Source organism: Salvelinus sp. IW2-2015, unplaced genomic scaffold (genome assembly GCF_002910315.2).
Source record: "Salvelinus sp. IW2-2015 unplaced genomic scaffold, ASM291031v2 Un_scaffold16384, whole genome shotgun sequence".
NCBI classification, from domain to species: Eukaryota; Metazoa; Chordata; class Actinopteri; order Salmoniformes; family Salmonidae; genus Salvelinus; species Salvelinus sp. IW2-2015.
This window is the reverse complement of record NW_019957562.1, coordinates 97,437-119,829: the sequence shown is the minus strand read 5'-3', so window position 1 is coordinate 119,829 and position 22,393 is coordinate 97,437. Positions and strand designations below refer to the sequence as shown.

Genomic DNA, 22,393 nt, shown 5'->3' with positions numbered 1-22,393 from the left:
ATATATACAGCAACACCTCCCCCATAGGCATTCCTGTATCTTCTGTAGATGTTAGATCCTTGTATTGRTACTGCTGTATCATCAAAGGAATTATCTAAGTGAGTCTCAGAAATGGCTAATATATTCATGTTATCTGGTGTTAGCAAATTATTGATTTCATTACATTTATTTCTAAGGCTACATATATTAATATGGGCTCATTTTAGCCCTTTCCTGGGTAACTTATCAGAGATATACATAATATGAAAAAGAGCAAACAAAGCAAGAAAAAAAACATTATTCAGCAGTCCATCAACCAGTTGGTGTGTGTAAGTCTGTGTGTGTGTGCTGAGGAGTTGAAGCTACGAACCCACAGGCTTGGCTCTCTGATGACTTCCAGGCTTTTGGMAGGGAGGGTGTACAATGAGCCTGGCGGATGTAAGCAATGTCCGCATGCACTCTGGCAGTTTTAACAGATGAGATCAGTTCTTTCCTCTTCTGGCGCACAGCTTCAGGATAGTCCTCGTTGAGGAAGATATACGTTCCTCTCAAGTTCTTGGCCCTTTTCAGAACAGCTACCTTGTCCTTGAACCTCAGGAACTTGACCACTATCGGCCTGGGCCTATCACCTGGGCCGGTGGTGAGTTTTACAGTCCTGTGGGCACGCTCAACCTCAATCTACCGGTGGTTCATATTCAGTTTCTCATTGATKATTTCCCTCACTTTGTCCTCAGACTCCATCCAGGTCTCATGTGGAGATTTTGCAATRCCATCCACAACAATATTGTTCCGCATTGATTGTCCCTCGAGATCTGATATCTCCGTTATTGTTATCATACAGAGCTGATGTCCTTTCTCAATGACTTACAGATTGTGGTCATCTGGCCGTTCTCCTGTTTAAACTCATTGAGCTGACCCTGGGAGAACTGAACACTATTCTTCAGGTCCTGGAACTCTCTGGTCAGATCGTCCATTCTTTTATTAGTTGACTCCACCAGTATTTGGACACACCTGAAGCTATTTTCTTGTTGTTGTGACAACTGCTTGTATAACTKTTTTTGTTCATTCAAAAGATCCTTCACCTGTGATAGAGAGACACCACTGTCCTCAACGGTATTCCCAATGGCGTTGGCCTTTGTCATTGGTAGCGACGTAGTCTAACGCTGGTACTCCACGCAGTTCCAGCCAGCACAGCTCGCAGGGCCGTTGGAAWSAGCAACAAACAGCTGGGATTTAAATCAGCCACAAGCCCGCGAATATCCGCGGTCCCAACCACAAGGGCTAACCGCGTCGCGGGCTGTGTTCAAACTGTCAAGGAAATCTGGCTAGCTTGATATGCTTCGCCAAGCAGCAGTTCTTCAGACCTTAGGGTTTGGCAGTACGTGTGTAATTGGTTCTTCAAGCTTCTGAGATTGAGGTGAGTCCCACATGTGAGATATCTCACTCATAATACCAGAGAACCTGGGTTACGCAAGTKACCTCGAGTTTCCTTGTGTTTGATACCGTTCCATTCATTCCATTGCAGCTATTGAGCCATTTCTCTGCTTTCTCCCTCCATTGAGTTGGGCAACCCCTAATGCCATAACACATGTCCCCCTTCAGGCCTACCTTGCAGATGCGGGCCACCCGTGCCACCCTGGTCTGGCTGGGGTAGGCCATCTGCTCCTGGTTCCTCTCCGTGAAGAAGAAGTAGATCTTGTCGTCGTCGCCCACTGAGCTGTTGACACTCTCCTTCAGCAGCGCCGAGCCCACAAAGTCCGCCTCTGCTCACACAATAACAAAAACAGATCATCACACTGTGTACATTCTGTCCAACTCCTGGCAAAGCACATACTATGGAGAGATTAATGTTATTGTAATCCTCATACCATGCCACCTACTGATACAGAGGATAATGTAGGTGGAAAGCAAGGATAACCACAGTATATGAATTAGAGTATGCTAAGATGAAGGCAGAGCTTGTATTATGAAGGAATGAATATTAAATGCCCTATATTTTCAGCCAGTACCACAGTTAGTACCACACTTGGGTTCAAATAATTTGATTTGATAATATTTACTGCATTTTAATGACTTTCATATACATTTCAAAACAATTATTTAGACAAAGTTTATTTGAAAATATAAGTAGTTCAATATTGCCGGAATGTATTTGGAAATTGGAATGTATTGTCATGTATTTACAACTAACTCTATTTGAAGTAGTGTATTTTCAAATACTAATACTTTACCCATTGAAGCCCCCACCCAGTTTGACTTGCATGTTCAGGACAGCCCAAGGGGACCCCGAAAAATAGAAATAGTTGATTTGGCCAGTAAATTTGAAAATACTCAAATACACAGAAAARAAGTATTTCAAATACAAATATTTAAATATGCATGTATTTGAACCCAGGTCTGCTTAGTACCACATAGTTGTAGTATAATGTATCAGAATTACAGTTTACATTGGTATTCCAAAATTGCATAGCTGTAGGGATCAAGCAGGACCACAGTGTCCGGTTCAGGGGCGTAGGCATGGGTGGGTCTGGGTGGACACAGGCCCACCCACTGGGGAGCCAGGCCCTGCCAGGCACACCCAATCAGATTGAGCAAAAACTAAAACAAAATACATTATTATTACAAAAATGCTTCTCCACACACAAACGAATTTCTGGCTATGCCCCTGGTCCGGTCTGGAGCGTGAAGTCAAGAGCTCTGTTGGTCAGCTACTGCGTAGCAACCTAGTGGTGCCAAAAAACCTGGTCTGCCCTAGACAGCCTATATAAATTACAATCGCCAGAACACTGGCACACCAATTTTTTTTAGATGGACGTTTTGGGCTCCCCAAGGTGAATAAAGTTCCCTACAAATTGAGACATTTAAGTAAATAGTGATCCCTTCTGACTACAACATTTGTCGTCACACAGGACCACATGCTGACACAGACCAATCACGGACCAGCAGGCTACGAGAAGGCTCCATAGACGTTAAGGTTAACTCTATCAGGCAGGATAAAAATGACTATATTGACCTTGATCTTTTGCTAGTTATGGCCACTTTCACCATGATCCTTAGATAGTTTTTGGTGCCATTCAGCCCCATTCAGCAATATGGCYCGTTTCAAATTCAAATGCTTCTGCCCATCAGGAGTTTTCTATAGAAATACGCGGATAACGTCAGCACTGTCACTATCTACTGGTTTTAATGTCTATGGGATCTAACCACAAAATGAAACCAATGTCTATAAGACAGCCTCTCTTTACCCAGCAGCCATCTGGTGGGGGCCTCCTCTGTCCTCAGAGTGGGGAAAGGGAAGTTCCGACGGACATCCGGAGAGCTGCGGAACTCATACTGGGAGGCTGAGAACATCTCACCGTCTGCAATCAGGACCAGAGAGATGGAGGGATCAAAGAGAGAGAACACAGAACAGGGGATAGATGAGTTTCTCTCAGTTCATTCTTAGTGGTGGGTTAGGGCAAAATAGTGCAGCCCAGGGGGTAGATTAGGGTTCTTACCCACAAGGAGGCCAGTGTAGCCCTTGGCTGGGTCGCAGGGACACCTGTCCCTGCCCTCTTCGAAGCCAGAGGAGAAACTGAAGCGTTCCACATCCTGATAGAAAAGAGAAGAGAGAGGATCAATAACTACAGTAGGGGAATATAAATCAAAACCATCACCAAAGCAGGTAACCCAGCATGCTAATAGAGCACAGTATGAATCATAATACCCATAAAACCTAGCGGTCAAACACYGAAATGGTTCCAATCGATTTTACACCCTTAATTTTCCCATAAGGTATTTTAGAAACACTTAAAATAATCAAATCAAAGTGTATTTGTCACATGCGCCAAATACAACAGTGAAATGCTTACTTACAAAATAAGGGCTGTGTTTTTTWAAATGTATTTTACCTTTAGGCAAGTCAGTAAGAACAATTTCTTATTTTCAATGACATCCTAACTGGGTTAACTGCCTTGTTCAGGGGTAGAACGACAGATTTTTACCTTGTCAGCTCYGCGATTTGATCTTCCAACCTTTAGGTTACAAGTCCGACACTCTAACCACTAGGCTACCTGCCGCCCCTTTTGTGTAGGCTTACCCTGGCTTCAGTGGTCAAAAAAGTACCCAAAGTCATACTTGAGTAAATTGTCATACTTGAGTAAAAGTGAAGATACCTTAATAGAAAATGACTTAGTAAAAGTGAAAGTCACCCAGTAAAATTATACTTGAGTAAAAGTCAAAGTATTTCGTTTTAAGTATACTGAAGTATCAAAAGTAAATGTAATTGCTAAAATATACTTAATTAACAAAAGTAAAAGTACAAGTATAAATAATTTCAAATTCCTTATATTTAGCAAACCAGAAAACATAATTTTCTTTTTTTTCATTTACAGAMAGCCATGGGCACACTCCAACACTGACATCACAGAGGCAGTAGAAATTGACCAGGGATGTTAACTTGATAAGTSTGTGACCATTTTCCTGTCCTGGTAAGCATTCAAAATGTAATGAGTACTTTTGGGTGTCAGGGAAAATGTATGGAGTAAAAAGTACATCATTTTCTTTCGGAATATAATGTATGGAGTAAAAAGTACATAATTTTCTTTCGGAATATAGTGAAGGAAAAGTAAGTTGTCAGTTGTCAAAAATATAAATAGTAAAGTAAAGTACAGATACCCCAAAAACTAAGTATTTTTACCTAAGTACTTTGCACCACTGCCTGGTGTGATGTTTTGACAACCGTGTAAATCTATCTAGGACAACGTGACTTTTATCAATATATAAACCCTGTATTTATTCCCCAAAAATGAAACATTAATTAGCTGCTAATGTGGCTATCATACACAACTACAAATGCCTGTCTCAAGCTTCACGTCACTCACCAGGGCCATGATGATCTGGACGAGACTGCCAAATCGAAGCAAAGGTAAGAATATCTGGATTAACTATCTAATGTTAGCTAAATTTAGTAATGAGTAAATTGGGTAAATTTGTTTAATTTYACAATTCTGTGAACTGTCTAGGGCAAGTTTTGAATTTACACAATACCTGTAATCTAGCTAGTCTTGAGGCAACAGTGTGCTTACTTTACTGCAGGAAGACATTGATCTGTTTGCTGTTACCCTCTGGACAGCAGATTACTAGTATAGCTACAAGGAAAGGTAATGTAACCTTATTTAGTCCTATTTGCATTGGTGGGTTTTAAATGAATTGGTATTCACACATTTGTTTTTGAGGTAGAATTACTGTCATGTTATTGATGCCAAATTGCCAACATTATTCCAGAACCAATGGGTGAGCCTGAGTCTTATCACCTCCACTTGGAAAGCTGTTTCCACTTCCTGTAATATTCCAGTCATTGCAGGAAGTCCAGAAGAGGAGTGTGTGAAGGGTTTTGTCCCAGCCCAACTCTAACACCTGATAATCAACATAACAAATCACAGCGATAGGCTATGATTTGTAATCAGGTATGCTTTGTAATCAGGGGTGGATTCATATACTGTAGATGTTATTGATATATAACGCACGCTCCACTCTCAAGTTGAACTTGTTGACTGATGCCAAGGCGATGGTTGGCGAAGATAAAGGGAGCGGCTGCAGACCAGAAGACTGCAGCCAAGGCATCACTGGTCCACACCTGCCCTGTCCTATCTATTTGTAAATTAATGTACTGGCCTTTGTGGTAGTAATTTGTGTAGTAATTTGTTGCATCGTATTYCTCAGTTTATCATTTGTGTCAACTTTGAATTCAATCTTAGCCACAGATTGTTAACTTAATTCAWTTTGTACTTGACCTTTATAGACGCAGACCCGAAGACATTCAAGCAGCACTTTGAGAGCATGTATCCAAAGTCTTCAATGGTCCCAGTACTGGTTGATGTGCAGGCCTAAGTGACCACACACTCAAATGGAACTCCAGCTAGGGTAAGATACTTTCATCATTCACACACAGTAGACATAGTCCATGCTTTTGTCACTTCTAGGTTAGACTACTGCAATGCTCTACTTTCCGGTTACCTGGATAAAGCACTAAATAAACTTCAGTTAGTACTTAACACAGCTGCTAGAATCTTGACTAGAACCCCAAAATTTGATCATATTACTCAAGTGCTAGCCTCTCTACACTGGCTTCCTGTTAAAACCTCTTCGGGCTAGGGGGGAGTATTTTCACTTCCGGATGAAAAGTGTGCCCAAAGTAAACTGCCTGCTACTCAGGCCCAGAAGCTAGGAATCAAATCAAATCAAATGTATTTGTCACATACACATGGTTAGCAGGTATTAATGCGAGTGTAGCGAAKTGCTTGCGCTCTAGTTCCAACCATGCAGTAATATCTAACAAGTAATATAACCTAACAATTTCACAACAACTACCTTATAAACACAAGTGTAAAGGAATGAATACGAATATGTATATAAAAATATATAAATGAGTGATGGCCGAACGGCATAGGCAAGATGCAGTAGATGGTATAGAGTACAGTATATACATATGAGATGAGTAATGTAGGGTATGAAAACATATAAAGCGGRATTGTTTAAAGTGGCTAGTGATACATTACATCAAGATGGCAAGATGCATTAGATGGTATAGCGTACAGTATATACATATGAGATGAGTAATGTAGGGTATGAAAACATTATATAAAGTGGCATTGTTTAAAGTGGCTAGTGATACATTTAATTACATCAAGATGGCAAGATGCAGTAGATGGTATAGAGTACAGTATATACATATGAGAATGAGTAATGCAGAGTAAGTAAACATTATATAATATAAAGTGGCTAGTGATGATTACATACATTTTCCATTATTAAAGTGGCTGGAGTTGAGTCAGTATGTTGGCAGCAGCCACTCAATGTTAGTGATGGCTGTTTAACAGTCTGATGGCCTTGAGATAGAAGCTGTTTTTCAGTCTCTCGGTCCCTGCTTTGATGCACCTGTACTGACCTCGCCTTCTGGATGATAGCGGGGTGAACAGGCAGTGGCTCGGGGTTGTTGTCCTTGATGATCTTTTTGGCCTTCCTGTGACATCGGGTGGTGTAGGTGTCCTGGAGGGCAGGAGTTTGCACCCGGTGATGCGTTGTACAGACCTCACTACCCTCTGGAAAGCCTTCCGGTTATGGGCGGAGCAGCTGCCGTACCAGGCGGTGATACAGCCCGACAGGATGCTCTCGATTGTGCATCTGTAAAAGTTTGTGAGTGTTTTTGGTGACAAGCCGAATTTCTTCAGCCTCCTGAGGTTGAAGAGGCGCTGCTGCGCCTTCTTCACTACGCTGTCTGTGTGGGTGGACCATTTCAGTTTGTCCATGATGTGTACGCCCAGAAGAAACTTAAAACTCTCCACCCTCTCCACTACTGTCCCGTCAATGTAGATAGGGGGCTGCTCTCTCTGCTGTTTCCTGAAGTCCACGATCATCTCCTTTGTGTTGTTGACATTAAGTGTGAGGTTATTTTCCTGACACCACACTCCGAGGGCCCTCACCTCCTCCCTGTAGGCCGTCTCGTCGTTGTTGGTAATCAAGTTTACCACTATAGTGTCGTCTGCAAACTTGATTATTGAGTTGGAGGCGTGCATGGCCAAGCAGTCGTTGGTGAACAGGGAGTACAGGAGAGGGCTGAGAACGCACCCTTGTGGGAACCCAGTGTTGAGGATCAGCAGGGTGGAGATGTTGTTACCTACCCTCACCACCTGGGGGCGGCCCGTCAGGAAGTCCAGTACCCAGTTGCACAGGGCGGGGTCGAGACCCAGGGTCTCGAGCTTAATGACGAGTTTGGAGGGTACTATGGTGTCAAATGCTGAGCTGTAATCGATGAACAGCATTCTTACATAGGTATTCCTCTTGTCCAGATGGGTTAGGGCAGTGTACAGTGTGATGGCGATTGCGTCGTCTGTGGARCTATTGGGGCGGTAAGCAAATTGGAGTGGGTCTAGGGTGTCAGGTAGGGTGGAGGTGATATGGTCCTTGACTAGTCTCTCAAAGCACTTCATGATGACGGAAGTGAGTGCTACAGGGTGGTGGTCATTTAGCTGAGTTACCTTAGCTTTCTTGGGAACAGGAACAATGGTGGCCCTCTTGAAGCATGTGGGGACAGCAGACTGGGATAAGGCTCTGAGGACGCGGCCGGGGATCCCGTCTGGGCCTGCAGCCTTGCGAGGGTTAACACGTTTAAATGTTTTACTCACGTTGGCTACAGTGAAGGAGAGCCCGCAGGTTTTGGTAGCGGGCCGTGTCAGTGGCACTGTATTGTCCTCGAGCAAAAAAGTTGTTTAGTCTGTCTGGGAGCAAGGCATCGTGATCCGCGACGGGGCTGGTTTTTCTTTTGTAATCCGTGATTGACTGTAGACCCTGTAGACCCACATACCTCTCGTGTCTGAGCCGTTGAATTGRGACTCCACTTTGTCTCTGTACTGACGCTTAGCTTGTTTGATTGCTTTGCGGAGGGAATAGCTACACTGTTTGTATTAGGTCATTTTTCCAGTCACCTTGCCCTGATTAAAAGCAGTGGTTCGCGCGTTCAGTTTTGCGCGACTGCTGCCATCAATCCACGGTTTCTGGTTGGGGAATGTTTTAATAGATGCTGTGGGTACAACATCACCGATGCACTTGTTAATAAACTCGCACACCGAATCAGCGTATTCGTCAATGTTGTTGTTCGCCGCAATGCAGAACATATCCCAGTCCACGTGATCGAAGCAATCTTGAAGCGTGGAATCCGATTGGTCGGACAAGCGTTGAACAGACCTGAGTGCGGGAGCTTCCTGTTTTAGTTTCTGTCTATAGGCTGGGAGCAACAAAATGGAGTCGTGGTCAGCTTTTCCGAAAGGAGGGCGGGGGAGGGCCTTATATGTGTCGCGGAAGTTAGAATAACAGTGGTCTAGGGTTTTGCCAGCCCTGGAAGCACAATCAATATGCTGATAGAATTTGGGGAGCCTTGTTTTCAGATTAGCCTTGTTAAAATCCCCGGCTACAATAAATGCAGCCTCGGGATATGTGGTTTCCAGTTTACATAGAGAGTCCAATGAAGTTCTTTCAGGGCCGTCGATGTGTCTGCTTGGGGGGAATATACACGACTGTGATTATGATCAAAGAGAATTCTCTTGGTAGATAATCGGTCGGCATTTGATTGTGAGTAATTCTAAGTCAGGTAAACAAAAGGACTTGAGTTCCTGTATGTTGTTATGATCACACCACGTCTCGTTAATCATAAGGCATTACACCCCGCCTTTCGTCTTACCAGAGAGATGCTTGTTTCTGTCCGCGCGATGCGTGAAGAAACCAGGTGGCTGTACCGACTCAGATAGCGTGTCTCGAGTGAGCCATGTTTCCGTGAAACAAAGAACGTTACAGTCTCGGATGTCTCTCTGGAATGCTACCCTTGCTCGGATTTCGTCTACCTTGTTGTCAAGAGACTGGACATTGGCGAGTAGTATGCTCGGGAGCGGTGCGCGATGTGCCCGTCTACGGAGCCTGACCAGAAGACCGCTCAGTCTGCCCCTTCTTCTACGGCATCGTTGTTTTGTGTCGCCGGCTGGGATCCGATCCATTGTCCTGGGTGGTAGGCCAAACAGAGGATCCGCTTCGGGAAAGTCGTATTCCTGGTCGTAATTTTGGTGAGTTGACGTTGCTCTTATATCCAATAGTTCCTCCCGACTGTATGTAATAAAACCTAAGATTACCTGGGGTAACAATGTAAGAAATAACACATWAAAAAACGAAATACTGCATAGTTTCCTAGGAACGCGAAGCGAGGCGGCCATCTCTGTCGGCACCGGAAGTTTTATTGGATATCATTGGTAGATTTAGATAGAAAACACTCTAAAGTTTCTAAAACTGTTTGAATAATGTCTGTGAGTATAACATAACTGATATGTCAGGCGAAAACCTGAGAAAAATCCATCCAGGAAAAGAAATTGAGGTCACTCTCTTTTCAATGWGMTTTCTATGGGGATCTAGATTTCTGTGGCACTTGCTTGCAGTTTTTATCGCTTCCACTGGATGTCAACAGTCTTTAGAAATTGGTTGATGTTTTTCCTTTGAGAAATGAAGAAGTAGAGGGCTGTTCAGAACGAGGGTCGAGTGAAGTGTACTGTTTGTTAGGGGCGCGCGACCTGAACGCTCGCTCCACTTTGTTTTTATCCGCTATTGAACGCAGTTTATCCCGTCTTAAATTTTATTGATTATTCACGTAAAAAAATACCTAAAGTTGTATTAGGAAAGTTGTTTGAAATGTTTGGAACAAGTTTACAGGTAAGTTATTAGATATTTTGTAGTCATGTTGCGCGAGTTGGAACCGGTGTTTTTCTGGATCGAACGCGCCAAATAAATGGAKATTTTGGAGATATAACYACGGAATTAATCGAASAAAAAGACAATTTGTGCCAACAAAAGAAGATCTTCAAAGGTAAGGCATGAATTATATCGTCATTTCTGCATTTTGTGTCGCGCCTGGCGGGTTGAAATATGAATGTCATGTGTTTGTTTGGTGGGGTGCTATCCTCAGATAATCGCATGGTTTGCTTTCGCCGTAAACCTTTTTGAAATCTGACACGTTGGCTGGATTAACAAGTGTAGCTTTAATTTGGTGTATTGCATGTGTGATTTCATGAAAGTTTAATATTTATAGTAATTTAATTTGAATTTGGCGCTCTGCCATTTCACCGGATGTTGTCGAGGGGTTCCGCTAGCGGAACGTCTAGCCGTAACAAGTTAAGGCAAGGGCTGATTTCAAGGTTTTACTGCTAACCTACAAAGCATTACATGGGCTTGCTCCTACCTATCTTTCCGATTTGGTCCTGCCGTACATACCTACACGTACGCTACGGTCACAAGACGCAAGCCTCCTTATTGTCCCCAGAATTTATAAGCAAACAGCTGGAGGCAGGACTTTCTCCTATAGAGCTCAATTTTTATGGAATGGTCTGCCTACCCATGTGAGAGATGCAGACTCGGTCTCAACCTGGCCGGTTCCCCTCTCTCCACTGGGATTCTCTGCCTCTAACCCTATTACAGGGGCTGAGTCACTGGCTTACTGGTGCTCTTCCAAGCCGTCCCTAGGAGGGGTGCGTCACATGAGTGGGTTGAGTCACTGACGTGATCTTCCTGTCCGGGTTGGCGCCCCCGCTTGGGTTGTGCCTCGGCAGAGATCTTTGTGGGCTATACTCGGCCTTGTCTCAGGATGGTAAGTTGGTGGTTTGAAGATATCCCTCTAGTGGTGTGGGGGCTGTGCTTTGACAAAGTGGGTGGGGTTATATCCTGCCTGTTTGGCCCTGTCCGGGGGTATCGTTGGATGGGGCCACAGAGACTCCCGACCCCTCCTGTCTCAGCCTGCAGTAGTTTATGTGTCGGGGGACTAGGGTCAGTCTGTTATATCTGGAGTATTTCTCCTGTTTATCCGGTGTCCTGTGTGAATTTAAGTGTGCTCTCTCTWGTTCTRTCTTTCTCTCGGAGGACCTGAGCCCTKGGACCATGCCTCAGGACTACCTGGCCTGATGACTCCTTGCTGTCCCCAGTCCACCTGGCCGTGCTGCRGCTCCAGTTTCAACTGTTCTGCCCGCGGCTATGGAACCCTGACCTGTTCACCGGAGGTGCTACCTGTCCCAGACCTGCTGTTTTCAACTCTCTAGAGACCGCAGGAGCGGTAGACATACTCTTAATGATCGGCAATGAAAAGCCAACTGACATTTACTCCTGAGGTGCTAACCTGTTGCACCCTCGACAACCATTGTGATTATTATTATTTGACCCCGCTGGTCATCAATGAACATTTGAACATCTTGGCCATGTTCTGTTATAATCTCCACCCGGCACAGCCAGAAGAGGACTGGCCACCCCTCATAGCCTGGTTCTTCTCTAGGTTTCTTCCTAGGTTCTGGCCTTTCTAGGGAGTTTTTCCTTTTCCTAGTCACCGTGCTTCTACACCTGCATTGCTTGCTGTTTGGGGTTTTAGGCTGGGTTTCTGTACAGCACTTTGTGACATCAGCTGATGTAAGAAGGGCTTTATAAATACATTTGATTGATTGATTGATTGACATCGTGTCAACAAAATGCTGTCTTCAATGCTTAAGGCCAGGCACCACACCCTCATAGGGTACTTTTCCCCCCTTAATCATATCACAATCAACTTTTACCAGTTAAATGTAGACACAAATTTCGGAATATTTTATATTAAACATTTTCTGAAATATGTTATTCAAATATGCAAATGAGGTGATATCTCATTAAATATGCTAATATTTCCATATCGCGCAAATCCATTTTTCAGGACACTGGATGAAGTCAGCCTAAATATTTAAATTGAATTTTGTTAAGACACTCCATGATGGAACATGTCCAGAGCAGATCTATCTGTAAAATACTGAAGACATGTGTGTAAAATGCATTTTTGGCATATTTTTCCATAGAAAATGTAATCTAGAATATAAATAAATAAGCATATCAACAATTCCCTCTAGGCAGGTCTGGAGAACATATCWATTCAGATGCTTCTGAAGCTGAGAAAAATMAGTTGGCGTGTGGGAAGAGTCTGCCTTTCGGGAAATTGCAGTGAAAGACAAGTACACTGAATTTAGACTACCAAACGCCTATTTAGAAAGGGGAAAGAGAAAAGGCAACCTAGTTGCCTAGTCAGTTGTCCAACTGAATGTATTCAACTGAAATGTGTCTTCCGCATTTAACCCAACCCCTCTGTGACCCAATAACCATCTGTTCAAAGTAAGTTACTAAATATAGTCCAGTTTGTAACAATCTCTATGAAATGGGCTTTAAATTATGTGTCATTTAATGAGTGAGATTTGAAATCATTGATGTATGTCCATTTTTTTAAGTGTTTCAAACTCATTAAAATGTTGATGAAGGATAATGATGATAAACTTAAGAAAATATACATTTTCATCAAGTTTTTGTCATTTTTATGTTTACTTTTTGAAAATACTAATATTAATGGACCAAAACACCAACAAATCTCAAAATTGAAAGGTAGATGCAAGAATGTCATTTCATTCTGTGGTGACTGGCCTTAAGTTATGTTGTGTATGGCTCAATTTGTTGAAATGCTGTGGTCACTCATCGTCTTTAATGTTGTGATTCACATACACACAATGACCATGATATGAATGCTGCAACTGACAGAATGACTACGATGGACAACGCTGAGACCCCGATTATGACCGGACATTGGCCCGGATTTTTGTGACAATGACCTAAAAGGGGTACAGAAACAATCCAGCACCCCATTTMATGTTTATTCCATGACCAACCATCCCTCTAGCTACCCCTTATTCCAGACTATGCCTTTTATGCCCGATGGTCCCTCAACTTCACACACTTTGGAACTCTCCATCTTATCTCTATAAACCCACCCTACCAATTGCCCAATTTCCCTATGCTGCTTCCWTCACTGCTACTTTTGATGTGATTACATCGTTTTTAAAGTGCTGTGGTGTACTGTTTTTGCTACCTTTTTTRCCGCTTGTGTAATGCCGTTCTCCTGCTTATTCTAGGGTTCAGACTGAATGCAGTGTTAAACGGGCTGGTCACAATTGACAGCGGCAACATGGACCTGTTAAATTGACAAGAAGGGTGTTGATACAGCTGCGTGTAGGCATGGCTTCCTTGTTTTGAGTCCGTTTCTCATTCTGCTGGAGTTCAGCTAGCATTTTATATTAAACATATCTTACACACCCAGTTGTTTCTCCATTTGTAACTCACCCKCRGAAAATCACAATATGCTGTTTTACATTTTGGTCTAATTCCTGAAATGGAAAAGCAGAAGAATCTGTGCGCTCTTGGATAAGTTAGTAATAATAATTAATATGGTGCTCTTCAATGTCCCAGGTTTCTGGCATTGATGAATAAATAATGTAATTTTTACTTCAAGTCAGATGTTTATATGTTATGTATGAAAGGCATATGTATGCATTGTTTACTATTTAGATTTATTTAATTGATGTAATTGTTGGAGTTCGGGTGTTTGACGTGATTGATGGGTGACTAGGTCTATTCTTGTCAAATAAATATGCTTATTCATTCGTGATTATGGATGCATTCTGCAATGAGTTAATCTGGTTTTGAATCTGCAACAAGTTAGATCTGAATTTCTTAAAATATAGCAGTGCATTCTGACACCATGAATTGAAATAGATTTCACCTCYTTCATATAGATGGCAGAAATAATAACGGATTAAATATAGACTGCCACTGGCTGAAGGAGAAAACGATCTTGCTAATTTAATCTAGGAAGCTAGCTAGCTTCTTTGCAAAAATCTGGCCTAGAATTCGTAGCCCATTGTAAATATCTGACTGCTACTAGGTTAGTATTATGTTCAAGACACAAGACCAAATGCATAAATAAGACCACAAATATTAGTTAAATTAAATATGGAACAGTAAATGAAAATMTTCAACATATCTTTCATTTTGGATCAAGGAAGCTAGTAGCCAGCTAGTTGACAGCAAAGGTGTCAACTAGAGATGACGTGCAGGAGCTTGCAGGGATTTGTAGTGTTGCAGGACGTCTCATTGGATGCTAATTAGCATTTTTGAATCTGAGAGTAAATAGAGCTGAATATATTGATAAAAGTCACCTTGTCCGAGAGAGATTTACACTGTTATCAAAACGTCACGCCAGGGAAAGCCTACACGAAACACAGACCTTGTTTGAAGTGGTTCTAAGATCTCCTTTGGGAAAAATGGATGATGAAAAAATGTTTGGAACCATTTCCGTGTTTGACCACTAGGTTTTATGGGGATTATGACGTGTCCACAGTGGGGCTCTATGGGCAGTTTGTTGGGAGCCAGAATATAAACCAGGAAATCCTCAGCAAAAGGAAGGACAGCTCTTACTATGTAAGCACAGAGGGGCCTGAAGGCGTGCGTGCCACAGACGTACAGGTGAGTCTCATTGTACCTCTGCAGGAAGCGGATGTGATTGTAACAATCTGTCTGTAGGAGACACAACAGTATGGTTATACATCTATATAACATCAACCTAATCTTGAAGGCTAATGCATTCACTTGACTCCTTCTTGATCAGGAACACATTATAATAACAACACCACATAATTGTTATACTAGATAGGGCCATCTAAGAGAGAGCGAGAGCGAGAGCGAGAGCGAGTTTGTGTGTTGAGCAGTGGGTGCTACACGTCTTTGGTTATACCTGATTGTCTTTTCCTTTGTTGAGACACTGCTTCTTCTGCTCTGCCGAAGCTTCCCAATCAATCTGCAAACATCGGGAAACAGTAATGACCACTCAGTGGGAGCATGGGGCAGTGTACCATGGCAATATTTCAATACTCCAGTGAATACTCCATTTTAATACTCCAGTTACTCCCATCAACTACATCATTGTGTTTTATTCTATTCTATTGGCCCGTGGGTAAATTTGCCCCCTACATTTAATCCAATACTCACACTGCAAAAAATGTACCTATAATAGGATTTACTGAATCTCCTTAAGGCTATTATTAGCCTGTCCTGTTTAAAAGTTGTGAAAGAGAAAAAGATTTGTGAAATAGGGTTAGTTTTGCCATTGCAACATATCGGTTATATGATATGTTGTGCTGTACCAGCTAACCAGTTAACCAGTTATAATACAATACAACGTTGTTGCCCTTCGAAARGGAAAGTTAGCGTCCTGGCTGGTACTCACCGTGAGATTGCCAGGTGTAGAGATGTTGGTGGTGTCCAGGGCGTAGAGAGCCCCCCTGGCCCCTACATACAGCACCCCATTGTCCTCCTCCAGTAGCAGTGTGCTGTAGTTCTGAGAAGGGCTGCTGAACCGCTGGCAACCCAGCAGGCCTGAAAACAAACACACAAACTTACTGAGACAATTTAACTGAACCTGCATTGTGGTATTTGCACAGTTTTCCAATGGTCAAATAAAGTCACAGAATGGTTTTGGTACTGGAAAAACCTATATTATTTCTACTGCCAAGCACAGGTACAGTTGAAGTCGGAAGTTTACATACACTTAGGTTGGAATCATTAAAACTAATTTTTCAACCACTCCACACATTTGTTGTTAACAAACTATAGTTTTGGCAAGTTGGTTAGGACATCTACTTTGTGCATGACACAAGAAATTCTTCCAACAATTGTTTACAGACAGATTATTTCACTTATAATTCACTGTATCACAATTCCAGTGGGTCAGAAGTTTACATACACTAAATTGACTGTGCCTTTAAACAGCTTGGAAAATTCCAGAAAATGATGTCATGGCTTTAGAAGCTTCTGATAGGCTAATTACATTTACATTTAATTGACATAATTTGAGTCAATTGGACGTGTACCTGTGGATGTATTTCAAGGACTACCTTCAAACTCAGTGCCTCTTTGCTTGACATCATGGGGAAATAAAAAAAATCAGCCAAGACCTCAGAAAAAAATTGTAGACCTCCACAAGTCTGGTTCATCCTTGGGAGCAATTTCCAAACACCTGAAGGTACCACGTTCATCTGTACCATCAATAGTACGCAAGTATAAACACCATGGGACAACGCAGCCGTCATACAGCTCAGGAAGGAGACGCATTCTGTCTCCTAGAGATGAACGTACTTTGGTGCGAAAAGTGCAAATCAATCCCAGAACAATAGCAAAGGACCTTGTGAAGATGCTGGAGGAAACGGGTACAAAAGTATCTAAATCCACAGTAAAACAAGTCCTATATCGACATAACCTGAAAGGCCACTCAGCAAGGAAGAAGCCACTGCTCCAAAACCGCCATAAAAAAGCCAGACTACGGTTTGCAACTGCACATGGGGACAAAGATCGTACTTTTTGGAGAAATGTCCTCTGGTCTGATGAAACAAAAACTGTTTGGCCATAATGACCATCGTTATGTTTGGAGGAACAAGGGGGAGGCTTGCAAGCCAAAGAACACCATCCCAACCATGAAGCATGCGGGTGGCAGCATCATGTTGTTGGGGGTGCTTTGCTGCCGGAGGGACTGGTGCACTTCACAAAATAGCTGGCATCGTGAGGGAGGAAAAATATGTAGATATATTGAAGCAGCATCTCAAGACATCAGTCAGGAAGTTAATGCTTGGTCGCAAATGGGTCTTCCAAATGGACAATGACCCCAACCATACTTCCAAAGTTGTGGCAAAATGGCTTAAGGACAGCAAAGTCAAGGTATTGGAGTGGCCATCACAAAGCCATGACCTCAATCCTATAGAACATTTGTGGACAGAACTGAAAAAGCGTGTACGAGCAAGGAGGCCTACAACATAATGTCACACCAGCTCTGTCAGGAGGAATGGGCCAAAATTCACCCAACTTATTGTGGGAAGCTTGTGGAAGGCTACCCAAAACATTTGACCCCAAGTTAAACATTTTAAGGCAATGCTACCAAATACTAATTGAGTGTATGTAAACTTCTGACCCACTGGGAATGTGATGAAAAAAAAGCTGAAATAAATCATTCTCTCTACTATTATTCTGACATTTCACATTCTTAAAATAAAGTGGTGATCCAAACTGACCTAAGACAGGGAATTTGTACTAGGATTAAATGTCAGGAATTGTGAAAAAATGACTTTAAATGTATTTGGCTAAGGTGTATGTAAACTTCCGACTTCAACTGTACATGCTTCCACTTTTCAGAATAAGAAAACATTATGTTGAGTCTGGTATTATTCCTGTATTAGGGTATACATCTTGCCTCATAGAATGGCTGTACTGGCTGTACTTAAAGTTGTACTTAAAGTAATATAGTTGGAATATTATGCACATACTTTCTCTTTACAATGGTTTCTGTGACCCTATAGCAGGCTGTGTTTTTACCAATTCTTTCTATTTTCCGGTATCTTAACTCTGCCCCTATGCTCCACACACAGATGCAGTATAGACTCTCTATTAGAAGTAAAGGAGTGTAACAAATTGACTGAAACAAGCGTTCTCTGTCCCCAGTAAATCAATGGGCGGGACGAATTAACATAAATTCCCTTATTACTGCGAGCAGCCTGGGACACACTCCATCAATTCACCAGAGAAAGGAGAGGGGGGGGGGAGGAGAGGAATAACGGGGGAGAAGAGGAGGGGGGAAAGGAGGAGAGGAAAAGAGGGGGAGGAGGATAGAGGAAGGAAAAAGAGGAGGACAAGGGGAGGAGAGGATAAAAAGAGAGGAGGGTATACCCATCTGCACCTCGCTGATTCATATTACTCAGTGTATTTTCCATTGTTCCTCCCTCCTTCTGTCCATCCCTGCCTCTCCATCTCTCACTTATTCACGCTATCTCTGTCAGCTTCCATCTCCTTCTTAATCGCTCTTTCTCTTTCTATCCCGTATCCTCACTTTTGAATCTTGATCTTCAAACTCCATCAATTAACTTTCAGCGCTCCTATATCAAATGATTATCTTCTATCTTATCTTCTAAATGAGACCACATCTAATTATTGCAGCAACCTAGATGAAAACAATGACCTCTTTTCACATCTCGTAGGCAGGGCAGTTTGCCCCCATTTTAGACGTTCTAGACTGCTGATAAAATATTTTTGTTTGATCAGTTTCCATGAATTAAGTGAAAAACACAAGGGAATGAATGTGTAACCCTGTGTTGTTCGTCTGCTGTATTTTCTTCAAGGGATATGAAGCGCAGACCCTGTACAATATGTACAACCCATAGAAACATGCAATGGTTTTGAGCAGGTGCTGTGCATATTCAGCAACAAAAAAAAAGACTAATCGATTTGATGCTCCCATGAGGTAAATTGAAACAATGTTTTGAGTCTTTGGTCTTCTGACGGTCAAAACATTGTTWCAATAACACATACAAACACTTGAAATAATAGATTTGCAGGGTGCCAAGGCTTACTATACACACAGTTACGCCAGTCAGATTGATTAGGTTATTCTAATAGGGTTAAAGACATGCTCTGGTATTTTGGTGACTATAAAGTATTTTTTAAACCTCCKATTTTGGGCTGGATGTATCAATGTGTAGTTCATACATGCATAATCCTTATGCAGAATTATTGTCTTGCCTTAATTAGTCACAAAATCCCTAGTTTGAAAGCAATTGTTTTTCTGGGAGCTGTGCTGCGCTATTTTCCCTACATTTTCCCCCATGTGGGCCAGCCACTTAGCAATTCCAGTTCAACCAATGAGCTTCAGCCCCTCGCCATATGAGTGACAGCTAGCAAGATGCACATGATGCACCCACAGCAGAGCGGGAGAGAGAGCAATGACATGGTGCACATATCTGCACATATGTGACAGAGTACGTCATTTTCGGGGACCACTTTTGGCTCGTGAGCTCTACTTTCAGAACTACTGGCTGAAKAGTATWCAAACGTATCGGAMAATCCTTTTAATAATGTAATTAAATGCTTTACTGYAGTTTTGGACAAAAAAGTCAATACATCTCTGTGGACAGTTACAAATAACTCAACCACCCTCGCAGACTGCAATGGCTAAAATGAATTTGGGACTGCCAGTTACTACAACAAATACTAAATGTTGTTGTCACTGGTAAAGTCACTTTGATATGCTGTCAAACCTCTTTGAAGACCCCCTCCCTACACAAACAGTCTAAATAGTATCTCAGGGATACAATGGTGATACTATGAGTAGCACCCATGACCATAACCAGACTGAGTCGGTGTCAACCCACTACCCACCCCCTATGTCTTGAGTGCACCAGGCAGCCAGGCAGGCAGAGAGCTAGGCAGCCAGGCAGGCAGAGAGCTAGTCAGACAAGCAGGCAGAGCCATGAGTGAGCCATGAGGATCTCTTCTCCACTCACCAACTCAAAGGTCAGGACACACTGGGGGGGTTATGAGGAGAGGTAGGTGCAGTCACGACACAGCAGGACACACAAACACAAACAGAACGACAGACGTGCGTGCACACAGACACAAATACACACAGGCGCAGGAAGACAGACAGACACACTCACACTATAACTGTCCCTTTCTCAACAACCCAACTTTAACCCCACAGGAACGTTATGTTTAGTCTAAGATCATGTTATTTTGCACAGTCACAATGACAGCCCATGGCAATGTAAAAACACATTTCAATTTTCACTTATTCTATGAGTCATCCAAGAGTGTGCACGGGAAGTGGCTTGGATTCTACATAAAATAAATAGTGGCAGACCATATGACGTAACATGCCACGCATGATGACAAAGATGAGGATGACGCAAAATGGCCGCCACCCAAGGCAGTTGGGCGAAGATTCCTTGATGTCTGTCAGAATGAGCTGCTCTGAAGGCAATGTTCTGAGGCCAAACAAACACATATGACAATTGTGAAATTTTGGGTAACAATTAATTGTCATGCAAATGACCAAGGTAAATGTTGTAATTCTTTTCTATTTTATTTATTTTTTAAGCTTGTAATGTATCATAATGCATCTTTGAAAATGACCTACGCCATACCTAATCAATACAGCACAGCTTCGGTGACACCCTGTCGCAAAAACAAATGGTTTTGACAGCTTGGAACGTTTGGAATTGATGCTCCTCCTGCGCCTTTCTGCACGTAAACATTTTTAAAAGTTTATCGGGTAAATCTACTTGAAAATAAAGTTGAATGTATTAAAATGATTATGACAAGAAAAATCAAGGTCGGTTACACGATTATACAATAATTGTGACAGCCCTACACATCAGTATTAGGAAGGCCCGCCTTCTCCTGACTACACAAAAAACTAGAATCTATTAAGCATAGCTCCAGTCCTCGAGGGTCACAGTCCTGCTGATTTCATCTATGCCTTTTACATGAACTAGCGGCTAGCTTCCACCTGGGAAACAATACGTTCACTTTCCAGACATCATGTACCCATACCAGGGACAAACCAGCAGGTCTGGGAAACTTGTGGGCCTGAGTTGTGCACTTCTGATGTAGAGAGAGAGAGAAGGAGGGAAAGAGAGCGAGAGAGAGAGAGAGAGAGAGAGAGTGAGTACAGGATAGGCAGGGACCAAGAGAGAAAGACAGGTAGAAAGAGGGAGAGAGAGAAAGAGACATATATTGGCTTGCGGTTCCTGCTCTAAACCCACAGCAKAAGCTGCACATTGGGCTCTGTTAATCGATGATGAGAGTCCACAAAGCGAGGGGGCATGCCAGTTGAATCTGAGCTGACAGAGCGGTTTCTATTTAACATTGTCGTATGCACCCTGTGTGTACACTGAACATACACACTTTGCACCTATGCCATTTCACCTGACTCAAAGCTCTTTCAGTATCAGGCTGTGTGTGTGTGTGTGTTGTGTGTGTGTGTGTGTGTGTGTGTGTGTGTGTGTGTGTGTGTTGTGGTGTGTGTGTGTGTGTGTGTGTGTGTGTGTGTTGTGTGTGTGTGTGTGTGTGTGTGTGCGTGCGTGCGTGCGCGTGCGTGCGTGCGTGCGTGCGTGCGTGCGTGCGTGCGTGCGTGCGTGCGTGCGTGCGTTGCGTGCGTCGTGCGTGCGTGTGTGTGTGTGTGCGAGCCTTGGGTAAATTGAGACAATGGCAAATTTATCAAATTGAAGTGTTTTCTTCCCAGGCGTAACACAAGGCATTATTACTGGGATATGAGGTAATAACAGGGTCTGGCTAAAAGTGTTTCAAAAAAAAGTACAAAATGTTTATTAGGTGCTAAGCCTGTGTTAGAAATGCTTAAAATGATTAAAAGACAAAAAGCGATTGTGATTGTGTTGAAGTGTGTTTAGGAAATAAAGATAGACATGATATAAAAAAGTAGGGTTAATACTTAATTCAGTACAGAAATGTGTAGGCGGCTTAACTTGCCCTGTCCCTTGGCTCAGCTTACCCCACGCTCACTTTTTTAAGACAAGCTATGTTTAATAAAATGGAATGTGTACATGAATTCTGATTATTTCTAAGCATACACAATATTATTTTTTATCAATGTTATTCATTTAGGGGTAGACCAGCTTTAATATTGCAGATAGATTGTAATTGTAATCAATGTAATTGTCCGCATCACTTCCAATCCCCCATATTTTGGGGTGTATATTTTCCTATATTATTTTCCCCTAACCTACCATCCCTCCCCTAATTAGAGTAAACTAACAGACAACAACACTTAGGCTTCTATTCCAGCGTATACAGATGAAGTCGGAAGTTTACATACACCTTAGCCAAATACATTTAAACTCAGTTTTTCACAATTCCTGACATTTAATCGAAGTACAAATTCCCTGTCTTAGGTCAGTTAGGATCACCACTTTATTTTAAGAATGTGAAATGTCAGAATAATAGTAGAGAGAATTATTTATTTCAGCTTTTATTTATTTCATCACATTCCCAGTGGGTCAGAAGTTTACATACACTCAATTAGTATTTGGTAGCATTGCCTTTAAATTGTTTAACTTGGGTCAAGTTTTGGGTAGCCTTCCACAAGCTTCCCACAATAAGTTGTCCCATTCCTCCTGACAGAGCTGGTGTAACTGAGTCAGGTTTGTAGGCCTCCTTGCTCGCACACGCTTTC

The 22,393-nt window shown here is 42.4% G+C and overlaps 1 protein-coding gene across 1 annotated transcript in view; it reads right to left on the bottom strand.

Annotated features, from left to right (window-relative positions):
* The window catches only part of LOC112080575 (semaphorin-4G), a 40,209-nt gene extending 24,351 nt beyond the window's left edge, over positions 1-15,858 (bottom strand). The window contains exons 1-6 of the mRNA XM_070442630.1: positions 15,611-15,858; positions 15,119-15,181; positions 14,803-14,901; positions 3,477-3,570; positions 3,225-3,338; positions 1,588-1,742 (exon numbers count right to left, since the gene is read on the bottom strand). Coding sequence (XP_070298731.1) covers positions 1,588-1,742; positions 3,225-3,338; positions 3,477-3,570; positions 14,803-14,901; positions 15,119-15,181; positions 15,611-15,808 — 723 coding nt within the window. The 5' untranslated portion in view covers positions 15,809-15,858. The remainder of the gene's footprint in view (positions 1-1,587; positions 1,743-3,224; positions 3,339-3,476; positions 3,571-14,802; positions 14,902-15,118; positions 15,182-15,610) is intronic.
* Between the last annotated feature and the right edge of the window lie 6,535 nt (positions 15,859-22,393).